We start from the raw sequence: 14,656 nt of genomic DNA on the forward strand, positions 1-14,656 counted from the left end.
TGTAACTCCACACCCATGAGCCTCCAGTAAAGCGCCTTGAGAGCTTTTATTGCAACAAGTCAACGAGCAGTCTAACAAAGGAGCAGTAAAAAGAGGGGGGCGGGGGGGGGGGGGTGGCTCAGGCTGAAGGACAGGAAGGTGGAGGTGGGCGGTGGGCGGGGCTTTCTGGAGAGTGACGGGTCTCTTCCTATTGGCTAGGTGAGCTCGCTCCAGCTGTAGGCCACAAACAGCAAGACCAGGCAGAAGACGTGCATCAGGCTGGAGCCAATCAGGTCCCACATCTGCCAGGCCGGGGGCGGGGTCTGGGTAGTGGCACAGACCAATGAGGGGGCGTTTTTCGACCGAGGGGCCGGGCTTGAAGAGGGCTCCCGTGACGGCTTCCCGGCGGCCATGTTGTCTTGTTTAGGGTCCCCGGGTCGAGGGGGAAGGGTCGTTTCCAAGGCAACCAGGGCCTGCACCGTGGAGCGGAGCGGACGCAAGCGACACTGGAGGATGTCGTACGGTGAACAGAGAGATGACTGGTCGGGAGGAGGACCAATCAGGGGAAGGGGGTGGGGTCAGTGAGGATGAAGGGGTTACCAAGAGAGTACACAGGATGAAGGGAGGGAGGAAAAAAGGGAGGATGAGAGAGGGAGAGATGGAGGAGGAGAAGGCGAGAGGGCGAGGTGGCGGAGGGAGGGATGGTGGAGGTGGAGGTGTGCGATGAAAAAAAGAGAAAGGGGGAGGACAGAGGGAGGGATGGGGGAGAGGTGGAGAAGGACGAGGGGAGAAGTAGGAAAGGAGAGGTGGAGAGAGGAAGAGACAAAATGTCGATCCAGACGCAAAATGAAGAGAAAGAAAGAAGGCAGGTGGTTAACCAATGGGCATAGAGTTCAAACGTCACAGAGAGTGCCAACAGGGAGGAGCATGGCGTGGCCGGCGGGGGTAAACATGGCGGGATAAGATGGGCTGAGAGAGGAGGAGGAGAGAGAGAGAGATTCCACTCTACAGACAAATCTACCTGAATGAAACTCATAAGCCTGACAGCGTTAGTGTCTTGCTCTATCTACAGGGTACCAAAGCCCTAACCCTGGCAGCGTTAGAGCCTTGCTCTACCTACTGAGCAACACAGAGTTCAGAACCCCCATCCCTGCAGTGTGAGTGCAATGCTCTCCCTACTGAGCTAGCCGGGGAATAGTACCCCTAACCCTGCAGTGTTAGTACCTACTGAGCTACAAAGGGAATAGTACCCCTAACCCTGCAGTGTTAGTACCTACTGAGCTAGCTGGGGAATAGTACCCCTAACCCTGCAGTGTTAATTCCTTTCTCTACCTACTGAGCTATACAGCTAATATAACTCCCTACCGTGCAGTGTTGGTGTCTTGCTGTACCTACTGAGCTGAGGAAATAGAACCCCGTCCCCTGGCGGCGTTAGTGCCTTGCTCTGCCCTGGGAATAGAACCCCTACCCGTGGAAATGTGAGCGCCTTGCTCTAACAGTGGGTCTCTCTTCCCTCAGAAAGCAGATGAGAGCGCATGAGAAGCCAAGAAGCAATGGGAGCTGGTGGTGCTCAGCGAGAATGCAATGGAAGAGCTGTCTAGCTTGCCGAAGCTACGATCACAATAGCTTGTGGAAACATTCTTGCAGTGATGTGTACAGCATTGAGCTAGTGGTACCTTTGACTTGTACGTATCACAGTTAGAGAACACACACACACAGAGACTGGAGGCCAGTCAGCCAAGTAGCAATACTCTTCAATAGCAGAAATCCAGAATTAATGAAGCAACTAGCAACCACGAAAACTGTGTTTTTCCGGTGTGAAAAACAACTTGACAAACATTAATGTGCGTATCACACGGCTGAACAGTAGCGTTGCATTTATTAGAAATAAGGGAGGATTCCAAAAGGATTCTAAAGTTCACTTACATACAACACAGCTTTCAGATAATTTTCAAAAAACGTGGGCCCCATGATGTCCTCAAAAAGACACAGTCCCAATGTTGCTCCCACACATTCATCGCTCATTTTGATACTAGAGTTCCCTCAGTTGGTCCTCATGAATATACTACAGTCCCTATGATGTCTCGAGAAAGACATATTCCCCATGTTGTCCCCACAACGACATAGTACTAGTCCTACTAGAGTATATTATTTAGGATGTGTTGAGAGGTTAAAATCTCTTTAAAAGCATCTCATACACATTCATACACACAGACACATACACAGACACACATACACACAGACAAAACCAGCAGATTCCTTAATTTCTCCAAACCGATAATAGCAAATGACATGACAGGTCAAAGGTCACTTCCTGTGTGATGGAGGAAGCAGCGATGATGCAACAGGACAGGGCAGCGCTGGGAGCAGGACTCTAGCTCTGGGATGGATCACAGACTGTTGAAGCCAGAGGGGCCTCAATAGGCGGCCCTCGGGCCCTCAGGGGATCACAACATGTTCACTTCAGAGTCTTTGGAAATATTTCCAGAAGTTTGAATGCTTAAAAGGTAAACATTTCGGAATTCAGACATCAGGGTCAAGTCCAAAAACCAATAGAATAGATGTATTTATTTATTTATAATTATTATCATTGGTCTGTTGTGATCTCGGTCTTGGTCCCAGGTCTAGAGTTGTAATACACCTCATGCTTGTCATTCTTCAACAGAATGATTCATTACAACGCTGATTTTAACAACATCATAACAACATTTTAACAACATAACGACAATTTGAAAGATACCCACGGCACCATATACCAGCTAAATGAATTAGCTGAAATAATGATTGTTTCCAAAATGTGTCTGGTTTGTTATTAAAAGTGAAGGGTGGAAGTATGTGTATAGTTTGTCTTTAGGAAGCCCCTATTTCACCAACAATTCAGAATCGATCCATTTCACATCCAAGTGGGAGTGTCCACCCAGGTGTGTGATGGATGGATCCGCCTGGAGACTTACCCAGTGGGCTCTACCACGTGATTGGCTGATCTCTAATGTTTGTGCTGAATATATGTTGTACATCAGTGCAGTGTGAGGGGGTGCTTGATCGAGGGGGGGGGGGGGGGGGGTACTGCGCGAGGGGGTTGGGCCTTACCTCTGACACACCTATCTTCCGGCAGGCATCCAGGAAGTTCTCCACGTTCCGGCGACACTTAGCCATGCTGAGCTTAGGCTGAGAGAGGGGACACACACACACACACACACACACACACACACACACACACACACACACACACACATATGTTTAATACAGATCAATGCTTGGATCACTGGAATCCTGAAACACACACACACACACATCTCCGTCATCACTGGCAAAGACTTAAACCTTCTGGTCTACTAACCCTAACCTTAACCCTGACCCTGATCAATCGATCCCCTTCTACAGTGGTTGCACCATAGCTCTAGTTCTTTGAGACATGTTATTAAAGTGCTGAATCGGCCTGCAGAATAACTATATATAGGGAACTATACAGTGGTACTGTTTGCCCTCTACTAGTTCTCTTCTCTACATGAGTAGGTGGGTTCTAAAGAGTACTTCTATATATGTAGGCGTGTAACACTGGTCTAAAGTGTGTTTTACACCAGAAGGATGGTTCTAGTGCAGTGGCTTCCTCAGTGGCGTTTTTTTGACCTGTGACCCCATTCTTCAGTGAGATGTTTTAAATGTTGTTTTGAATTTGCCTCCCCATACATCATTTTAACGTTCTAAAGGTTATCTTAACACCAGTAGGAGGGTTCTCCAGGGTTCTAAAGGGTATCTTTACACCAGTAGGGGGTTTCCCCAGGGTTCTAAAGGGTATCTTTACACCAGTAGGAGGGTTCTCATGGGTTCTAAAGGGTATCTTAACACCAGTAGGAGGGTTCTCCAGGGTTCTAAAGGGTATCTTTACACCAGTAGGAGGGTTCTCATGGGTTCTAAAGGTTGTAACCACCTATACATACCACAGCAGGGGATGGGACATGGATGCTGGCCACGGAGCGCGGGCGGATGTGATTGGCTAGGTGGCAGAGCACCACGCCATCCATGAGGGAGGAGCCAAGATCTTCGGGAAGTGCCACCTTCAGCCTGCCCTCAATGCCCTGAGGGGAAACACCCGGTCAATATTCACATGAACCCGCAACTGCGAAACGTGAAACCCTGGTGGAAGTGACTAATGTGTAGTTCATCTAACGCTCAAAAGGTGCCCTGCGGTGGTTGGATGTAAAAAGACCGGCCACCATTCTAAGTAAATGGGAAATACTGATTTGATTAATTTGGTTAGGATCTCATTCACTTTTTTCCTCCATATTCTCCATATGATGTATTCTGAGGTCCCTTTTCATGGTTTTATTGAATAAAAAAATGCATTAAGGTTTGAATATGAAGTTTTGGCCATCGACGCGGCCATTCAGAAACATGAATCGTTTATACGGCTGGTTCCAATAAGCAATGGACTACCAGACATGGTAGTGTTTACTGACATGCCCACTGACTTTGTATTGGAAGTGTTCCACACATAAAAAGTGGTGGGACCACAGTTACACTTCTGTTAACTTCATGGAAATAAGCCTTCTGCAATTTCATTGGACGAGCAACATTCGGTGGTGCTGGAGGATTCGGGTTGAATTAAATTTCCTGGTTTCAAGCACGGCAACACTGTTGGCCCCCTCAGCGGCAAGAGGGTCCACAGCTCTACGGAGTCACCAGACTCGTGGGCGTGTCCTTACGTCTCTGAGGGTCTCCAACAGCTCCAGCTCCTCCCTCAGTTGCTCCATCTTCCGTCTCATGGTGAACTGGGGGTCCACGGCCTCCAGACTCTTGTGGCTCCGCAGGAACACTACACAACACAGCGGTACGGAAAGAGACGACGTCAGAGAGATCAGAATGAAAACCCTACACAACGTCAACGCAAAAACATGACAGCTTTAGATAGGAGGAGGTCCACTACACAACACAGCTTTAGATAGAGCAGATCTACTACACAACACAGCTTTAGATAGAGCGGGTCCACTACACAACACAGCTTTAGATAGAGCAGATCTACTACACAACACAGCTTTAGATAGAGCAGGTCCACTACACAACACAGCTTTAGATAGAGTGGGTCCACTACACAACACAGCTTTAGATAGAGCAGATCTACTACACAACACAGCTTTAGATAGAGCAGATCTACTACACAACACAGCTTTAGATAGAGCGGGTCCACTACACAAAACATCTTTAGATAGAGGAGGTCCACTACACAACACAGCTTTAGATAGAGAAGATCTACTACACAACACAGCTTTAGATAGAGCGGGTCCACTACACAACACAGCTTTAGATCATTTCCTCCGGGATCAATGAGTTCATCTGTAGCTAAAACCTACACAATAACAACACAGCTTAAGACAAACACCACACAACACATCAACAACAACAACAGTGCATCAGATCAACACTTAAAACTCCAGAGTATCTTGTGGTTCAGCAGGAAGACTACACAGCAACACAGCAACACAGCAACACAAAAACAAAAGAGCGTTGGAGCCAGGGCTGTGTCTGAAGCGTGAAGCAGAATAGCCGTCCTGGGAACTCGCGGGCTCTTGACGGTTTTATCTTGTATTCATGGTTCTGCTTCGGTGCTCCCATCGTCTGATGTGGAGTTGGAGAGTACAACACCATTGTTTGTTGTGTTTGCTTCACTTTTTCACTTTGAGTGTGGAGCCAGGATGTAGTTGAGCAACAATCTCCAAATGTTCCGGGGAAGCAGATGGAGTGGAAACCAGAGAGGGGAGAGGCTGTGACCTAGTAGACGCTAACTAGCTGTCTTTACATAACAATTCTATACGTCTATATTTAGACGCTCCCTTATATAACTGTGTTCATATCCACTCAAGCATGGCGCACTCTGTTCTGCTTCAGGACATGCGTCTGTTGTAGCCCCGCACCAAGAGAAGCCAAGTGCTCTGCGGTCACTTCCCTCCATCGTATAAAGCGCTCACACGTTAGCTCCTCGGAATTATCTCCACACCACTAGCCCCTACACTGCTGGCATTGTGCTACCAGTGCTAACCAGAATACCTTGTTGGTGTACTGGGCAGCTCCCAGTACACAGCAGTAGAATACTGTGGTTGTACTGGGCAGCTCCCAGTGTCAACCAGTAGAAGACTGTGGTTGTACTGGGCAGCTCCCAGTGTCAACCAGTAGAATACGCGCCCCATTATCGCAGAGTAAGCCATAAACACACACACACACACACACATACACACACACACACACACACACACACAAGTATTGGGCTTATAATTTTTTGATGTTTTAGCAGCAGCAGTACTCCTCTATAAAGGCTACTGGCTACCAGGCTGCCGTCTGCTGCTCCACCACCAGAAGGAGACACACTCACTACAGCAGGAGGAGCCTGAGGGTGTGTGTGTGCGGTGAGTGTGTAAATGTGTGAACAGTTGACCCTAAGTAATTCATGTATTCACGGACACGATGGCATCCATTAATCTGTCTAAACACACTTAGAGAGAGGGAGACAATCAACACACATGCATCCACGCACGCACGCACGCACACACACACACACACACACACACACACACACACACACACACACACACACACACACACACACACACACACACACACACACACACACACACACACACACACACACACACACACACACACACACACACAGGGTTATGTGCAGGGCTGTGAAGCATGTAATTGGAGTGTCGTCTTAAAGGTGTGCTTAGAGATAAGGCTTGAAGAGAGACTGTCTGTCTGTCTGTCTGACTGTCTGTTAAGGGTGAGACAGAACAGTAGTTTATAAATGTTTGAGGGCGTGGCTGGTGATGGTTTCTGTGGCTACGCAAACACATTGTTTGAAGCTCTCTTTACTAAACATTGACTTCAAAACATCAAAAGATACACACAACCACACACGCCGACACACACACACACACACACACACACACACACACACACACACACACACACACACACACACACACACACACACACACACACACACTCTTGGTTCCCAGCCCTGTCTGTAGGGAGTGGGATCTGATTGGTTGTTAATGAGGTTAGCAGGTTAGCAGCTAGTGTCCACTGTGGAATAAATGTGGACTACACCACTACACATCTTTACTCTCTCTGCTCCATTTTAAAACTCTCTCTCTCTCACCTATAGAAGTAGAATACTCCCAAAGGGACCATTTTCTAATGCTTCCAATACAACAGCTTAAAATACACACACACACACACACTCACAGTAGTCTAAAATAGAACCTTTAGTGGGAGGCCGGAAGAGTTTAAACACAGTGGCCCAGAAAAAGAGAGAGAGAGAGAGAGAGAGAGAGAGAGAGAGAGAGAGAGAGAGAGAGAGAGAGGGTGAGAGAGAGAGAGAGAGAGAGAGAGAGAGAGAGAGAGAGGGTGAGAGAGAGAGAGAGAGAGAGAGAGAGAGAGAGAGAGAGAGGGACATTAAACTCCATTGTGTTAGCAGCCCTCTGTTTATTATAGTTTTCAATTCCAGGTGGCTGATTGGCCAGCTAGTGGAGAGGTAGGACCTACCGCGGTTGGTCATGCCTCCGTCGTCATGGCTACGAGGCGTGTCCCTACGGGAGGGCGGGGCCTGTGAGAGTAGGGGGTTGAAACAGGAGGGAGGGGGCGAGCAGGGCAGCGAGGGCGGAGCTAAAAACCAGGAAGTGCGGGGAGAGACGTGTGAAGGGGGCGTGGCGTTGGGGGGGGGCAGGAAAATCGGACACCGGAAGACCCAGAAAAACCAAGAGAACGTTCCGGAGGTGGGTGGGAACCACGTAGACAGTTGGAGACAACAACGCAGGCAGTGATTGGACAGGAATTTGAGCGACAAGACATGTTTATGTGACATTCATCGTTCCAACAAGAGAGTGAGAGAAGAGACAGAGGAGGGGAATACGAGTGCCAGACAGGAAGGAAGGAGTGAGAGGAGGGGACGACCAAAGAAGGAGAACGTAAACACAACAATGATTAGTGGCATTTATACACTCACAGGAGTCACATGACAAGCTTTTAGCATGATGTTAGCTGGGCTAGCGCTGAGCTGCAGGTCACACACTGCTAACGTTTAGCAAACATAGGCAGGACGGCAGCAAGCTAATGCCAGACGGACCGAAGCAACGTTCCACAGTGGATGAAACCATCCACTCAGATCCCAAACCATTCCCTGAAAATATTCTAGAACTTAATACCTAAACCTCACCATCTCTAACCTTATACATAAACGTAGCTCTTTCTAACGTATCAAAGGGAGGAGAATACCAGTATGAGGAGAGGACAGGATGTTCTGTTTCAAAAAAACAACCAAAATAAAAAAAAGTGATCTGGACATCCTTCGCACGTTTCTCTTATTTAGTGGAAAACCGATATTGGTTGAGGAATGAGCATTTAATGTTGTTTTCTTATGATCCATTGACATAGGAGCAAGCAACATATGCTGGAATCTGCTTATTCGTTACTTAACATAACTTGGTTAACTAGGGAAAAACGGCGTCGATCGCTCGGTGAATCAAATCTCAAATCAAATCTCTTCACAATTTTTGGGGGACCCTGCCATTGGTAACGCCCAGCCCCACGCTAACCAATCCTCAGCCAGCAATAGCTCAGCTGACTCTGACACTAGCCAATCCAAGCTTTGCAATAATAAGCATTGGTTTTAAAGCCTACACACTCATTCATCTGACTGATGCTCACTGCATAGCTTCAAGCACGCACAACCCACAGCCCCCCTAGCTCACTAATATCCCCTGCCCGTCGGTTATGCATTGTTTCAATGCATATGAAGATGTAAGTTGATGTGTATGTATATACCACGGTAGATATCTGGATATCTACCATGGTAGATGGTTATGCTCCCATTATGTTTGCCCACTACAGCGTGCATTGCACTCCTAACAGTCCCTGGGAGGAGGGATACCTATTTTCTATATTTTTCCTTGTTCCTTCTCAAAGGTTCTTCCCTGATTAAGGGCTTTTTCCCTTGTCCTTTAGAGGGTTGATGGAGTTCCCCTGTGTTGCCCTGGCTACTCATATTTCACTATTTCACCTATTTCAACTATTTCACCTTAAAATAAAGGGGCCTGCTTAAACCTTGGCTCCCATCTTCAACACTGGGAATCAAAAAGGTAAAATAAACCTAGATGCCAATGACCACCCCCAACCCCCTTACACCCACTTCCACGAACACCAACTCCACCCCTACCACCACCCCCGCACCCAACTCCACCCCTACCACCACCCCCGCACCCAACTCCACCCCCAACACCACCCCCGCGGCCAAACCCACACTAGCACCCTCAAGCCACCAACTAACGGCCGACAGCCCAACACCCATCATCACTACCACCACTACCAAGACCAACACAAAAACAACGACCAATACAACCTCGCCAGCACCCTAGCCGGGCCACCACCACCAACAGCCCACCCAGACCACCACCACCAACACCACCACCCAGACTCACCTGACCGAGGTTTCAGACCAAAGGGGGCGGTGGAGAACGCCATTCTCTCACAGGATGGAGACCCCATCTCTCCCTCCTGCAGGAAACACACCATTAGTTATACATCATATGTTGTGAAGTATAGTCAGGATTCAACTCTGGCTGTCTAAGCTGAGACTCTTGGGCGCAGGTGTAAACTCTTCAAATGACAATCTGTGAGAGGACCAGATGCATTGCTTTAAGACATGAAGCTACAACACAGGGGACACGTAGCAGCTAACACGGCTAAGCAGCTAGCCAAGGGGTTTAAATGAAGTGGAGAGGCTAACCCTCTTAAGCGAAGGTAGCCCAACCATCTCAAGCGTGGCCGTTTCAGCCTGTGGCCATGACAGACAGGAAACACTCCCTGCCTCTGAACAGGTCACTTCCTGTCTAACGAAACAATAGCCATTTCTCAATACCAAGTACGCGGACTACGTACTCGCAGACTTGGAAGTACGTACTTGGCAAGTCCGGACTTCGAAGTACAGACTTCCGAGAACGCGAGTACGCACCTGCAATTGGAACAGCAGCGGACTCGATGACGTCACCACCTCAGCTCTGTTAACTGCTTTACGGCCTCAAACTACTGAACAATATAAACTAATTATAGAAAACAAAACCCCAGCCTCTTTAATTTTGAAATAGTATGTCAATATTTTGAATGAATAGGCCTACATTTTTGTTATATATGTAAAATGTTCCTATATATAGCCTATTATTATAGCTTACATACTAATATTTTAAAACATAGGAATGCGAAATGCATCCTGGGATATTTAACGGTCCCAAGTCCACATGAGTCACCTCCGATGCATCCTCGGTAGAACGGCCTCATCGAGAACGCATCGAGAACACTTCCGGGTTTTACGACAGTACTCGCGTACTCGCGTACTTGGAATTGGAACAGTACTTGGGCTACCACTGATGACGTTTCACGAGAACACAAGTACACACGAGAACGCAAATTGAGAAACGGCTAATGACTGCTGTGAAAAACATGTCTTTTCCTCAGTATCTTCCAGCCATCAACTAAACTAAAAAGTGAAACACTTAACCATATTGCTACCATCACTAACCTTTGCGCTTACACTACTGCTAACATTAATTCTAAATCTAAAGTCAAACCTGATACTATTCATAATATAATTTCAAATAACCCTCTAACTTACACTAACCCTTAACTAACCCATACCCTAACCTTAGCACTATTCTAAATAAAATCCTTAATTGCTGGCAACATTAAAAATTATTCACTTTAGCCGTTACTATGTAACAAACATGCTTTTAAGGGCTGGATTTGACCAGTTTGACTTGAACGCACCATGTTTCTCTTGACTGGAAGTGGATGCATGACAGGGCTCAGGGCTTTCATGTGATGTGTCAGCTGACACTGAACAGACATGTAGGCAACGCACACCACACTTGAAACTGAGTGACACGACAGACAACCAATCAGCGAACACCTCTTCGAGGGGTGGGGTGGGGGCTTAAACGGCTGCTATGGTTACCTTGATTGACATGTGCCACTCATATTCTCGGCAGGCGAGCTGGGCTTCAAAGTGGGCCTTCTCTAGAATCATCTGTCTCTTCTGCTGGAATTCACAGGCCTCCGCCGCTGGGAGCTGGTGGAGAACCCAGCTCAACACACCTTCAAAACCACCAGCCTTACCTACACCTCACCTCCACCTCAACTGTGCCTAACCTCCACCTTACCTGCACCGCGCCTTACCTCAAGCTTATCTACACCTTAGTCGATTCTTAGCTGCACCGTACCTGCACCTTACCTGCATCTGCACCTTATGCTGGGTACACACTTCATGATTTTTCAAATTTAGAAAACGTGAGAGACCACACAGCTAATGAGTTTACGATACAATGAGCTGTTGGGGTCGTTTAGTGTGTGGAAGGAAATCATTTTGCCAATACAGCGTGCCACAGCGTAACCAATTCCAACAATCCAGTCCCTATTTCCAAAACGGAAATCTCACCAATATTTCGCGATCCAGATCTGGACTTGGCTTGGTGTACGACGGTCAGGAAGAATGAGATATGTTAGCCTTTGCAATTGTTTTTTTTTCAGAACATTTCCAATGAAAATTTTGAGTGTCGTTGCCACAACTCTAAAAGCTGTTCCGCCATTTCTTAAGACCATCTAAATTTTGCTTTTGCTGTCATTGCGAGTGTCATTGTCAGTGTGGCTCCCAATCGGCTTTCCCATGTGCAATCAATTGCCTGCATACTCGGGTTCCCCCCACACTACAGGACATCACAGCATCATGTAAGATCTTACGTCAAAGTTTGGATCACCAGTTTCCTTCTCCCAAAAGATCATAGGTCATCAATGACTCTGCTCAACCTCTTTCCTCAAACATCTGCATTGTTTACACTAAATCTGGTTTCAAACTGCATTACCATAATTGACTATGGATTACTGTACAGTATAATAAAAAAAGATTTATGTATGATATGGTTATAATTTAGATGACTGTACCTTGGGTGTAGTAGAGCCGTCATCACTCTCTTGTCCACTGCAGAGATAGAAGAGAGTCAGCGACAAGCGTACACACAAAAACATCACACACGCAGACACAAAGAAACACCACACACACATGCAAAAATGACACACACAAACGCACACACACACACACACACACACACACACACACACACCACACACACACACACACACACACACACACACACACACACACACACTGCTCACTTGAGGGAGTCGTCCACGTTCACCATCTCTACAGGGTAGAGCTGAACACCAGACACTCCGTCCTGCTCCAGAGACCCTCTGACAAAAGATAACATGTGGACATGTTAATATAACACAACATAAACACATCACTACCACCGCCAAGACAACATGCTGACTAGCACACCGGTTCTGGGTACAAACGTGCTTACGAGCAGAATGGGCTCTGGGTTCTAACCCACTACCTAGCAGACTGGGTTTGTGTGCTAACATTGTAACTAGCTCACAGTAGTTTGGGTGCTCACATGCTCACTAGCAGGCTGGGTGCAGAGTGTTACCTACCGGTTGGGGTCTTGTAGGAGCTCCACGGCTTCCTTCAGCTGGTTGATCATGTCAATATGGAGCTCTGACCCCCCCACGTCTTTTGACCTGTGACCCCCACCACCGCAGAGACAGGAAGACGGCTTTTAGCAAACAATAACAGAATTTTAGGCAAACAAAAATATACTTCAAGATTGACATAGAGAGAGAGAGAGAGAGAGAGAGAGAGAGAGAGAGAGAGAGAGAGAGAGAGAGAGAGAGAGAGAGATGTTCCTACGTTTGTGCAGTCTGCCAATTCGTGTCTTCTTCTATCCTGAGCGGCTCATCAAAGTCTGTCACTGTTCGGCCCTACACACCCACCCACACACACACACACACACACACACACACACACACACACAAATACACAACACAATAATGGTGTTTAAAATCACTCTATTTACAATTTAGTAAATAACCAGCAACTTTTATCCAAAACATAGTTAGAGGGTTGGGTTAGGGGGATGGAGGTCGAGATGTAGAAGACAGTGGGGGTTAGAGTGATAGAGTGAGAGATGTCAAAGAGAGTGGGGTTAGAGGGATGGAGGTAGAGATGACGAAGAAGCTGGGTGGGGTTAGAGAGTGGAGTTAGAGTGATGGAGGCAGAGCGCTAGAGGGGAGGTTGGGGCAGAGGGCATGGTTAGAGAGTAGAGTGATGGAGGCAAAGAGATAGAGCGGAGGTTGGAGCAGAGGGTGTGGTCAGAGTCGGATGGGGGTTCTTGCCTTGATGTAGTTGAGGAAGCGGGCGGTTAGCCCAGCATCTCTGTATCCAAACTGTTCCCTCAGGGCTTCCGTAGGGCTCTCCTCTATGAGCTGGACGGCGTCACAGTCCGCTGAAACACACAGACATCCGATAGACCTCAAGAACACTGCTGTCCTGACCCGTCACCACGGAAACCCTCAGATAGAAACTCCTCCCCCCTCCCCTCCCTGCCCGGCTTGGCTCTGATTGGAGCAGATTGAGGTGGTCTATTTAGGGTGTGTGTCAGGGGGACAGCACAGTGTGTGCATGTGTGTGCATGTGTGTGCATGTGTGTGTGTGCGTGTTTGTGTGTGTGTGCATGCGTGAATGTGTGTGCGTGTTTGTGTGTGTGTGCATGCGCGTGTGTGCATGCGCGCACGTGTGTGTGTGTGTGTGTGTGTGTGAGAGCGTGTGTGTGTGTTGCTGTGTATACCTGTGAGTGTGTCAAGGTGTTCACTAGAGTCTTGTTGGCTGATTCCTTCCTCTGTGATGTTTGTCATGGCTCCCGTCAGACTCAAACTTTCTTCATCTGATGGCTGCAGAAACACACTAGAGAGTATGAGCATAGCGAGCAGAGCATGACAGCATAAGATAACATAGTATAGCATAATAATTATTGCATCAGCTATTGCAGCTGTCCCTGTTCAGGGACAGCTCTGAGCGAGGGCAGTAACCCGAGGTTCTTGGTTCCATTCCCCTTGATGTCATGACAAAATCGTTCCATTTGTCCCAGCATAACATAGCATAGCATAGCATGGCATAGTGTAACAACAGCATAGCATATAAACACACACACACACACACACCTCTGTGGCTGACAGTCTCTTGTCTCCGTTATCACTGCCGACGCCGGAGTCTGCGTCCTGTTTACGGTGATGGTCAACGTCCTCTGAGCTGCAGAATACAACCAGAGCACAACCAGCTCAGAACCAGCTCACAACCACATCAAAACCAGCTGGCAACCAGTTCACAACCGGCTGACAACCAGTTCACAATCAGCTGAACACAAGCTGACAACCCCGTCAGAAAAACTTAACATCCACCTCAAAACCAGCTGACTACCACATCAGAACCAGTTGACAACGTCAGAACCAGCTGACAACCAGCTCAGAACCAACTAACAACCACATCAGAACCAACTGAGCAGAAAATCAGCTCACATCCAACTCAAATGTCCACGCTGTTGTCAATGGCCTGTGGTTTTTATTAGTTACAGCAGCACTATAGAACAGGGTAGTCATGCCCCTTCCTTAAGCAGAAGTCACGGAAGTCTGCCGGATGGCCTTCATCTAGCCCATATCGTATTAATTGTTAACGTTTACTTACAGCATTTTGATAACTAGCTCCCTAACATCAGCCTATGGTAGGTTGTAGCTG

General features: G+C 47.5%; 1 protein-coding gene across 3 annotated transcripts in view; it reads right to left on the minus strand.

Annotated features, from left to right (window-relative positions):
* Nucleotides 1-14,656, minus strand: part of lrch1 (leucine-rich repeats and calponin homology (CH) domain containing 1) — a 33,291-nt gene that overhangs the window by 4,822 nt on the left and 13,813 nt on the right. Inside the window, exons 7-19 of one of the 3 annotated variants that reach the window (XM_084478583.1) lie at nucleotides 14,086-14,173; nucleotides 13,713-13,815; nucleotides 13,261-13,370; nucleotides 12,776-12,846; nucleotides 12,520-12,606; nucleotides 12,199-12,276; nucleotides 11,968-12,004; nucleotides 9,456-9,531; nucleotides 7,525-7,644; nucleotides 4,686-4,795; nucleotides 3,921-4,058; nucleotides 3,070-3,147; nucleotides 156-518 (exon numbers count right to left, since the gene is read on the minus strand). In XM_084478583.1, the coding sequence (XP_084334709.1) occupies nucleotides 195-518; nucleotides 3,070-3,147; nucleotides 3,921-4,058; nucleotides 4,686-4,795; nucleotides 7,525-7,644; nucleotides 9,456-9,531; nucleotides 11,968-12,004; nucleotides 12,199-12,276; nucleotides 12,520-12,606; nucleotides 12,776-12,846; nucleotides 13,261-13,370; nucleotides 13,713-13,815; nucleotides 14,086-14,173 (1,420 nt within the window). In that variant the 3' untranslated portion in view covers nucleotides 156-194. Of the gene's footprint in view, nucleotides 1-155; nucleotides 519-3,069; nucleotides 3,148-3,920; nucleotides 4,059-4,685; nucleotides 4,796-7,524; nucleotides 7,645-9,455; nucleotides 9,532-11,967; nucleotides 12,005-12,198; nucleotides 12,277-12,519; nucleotides 12,607-12,775; nucleotides 12,847-13,260; nucleotides 13,371-13,712; nucleotides 13,816-14,085; nucleotides 14,174-14,656 lie in introns of those variants that run through there. The other 2 variants (XM_084478582.1, XM_084478581.1) reach the window with 2 other exon arrangements.

Source organism: Micromesistius poutassou, assembly GCF_964030765.1.
Source record: "Micromesistius poutassou genome assembly, chromosome: 14".
Classification (NCBI taxonomy): Eukaryota; Metazoa; Chordata; class Actinopteri; order Gadiformes; family Gadidae; genus Micromesistius; species Micromesistius poutassou.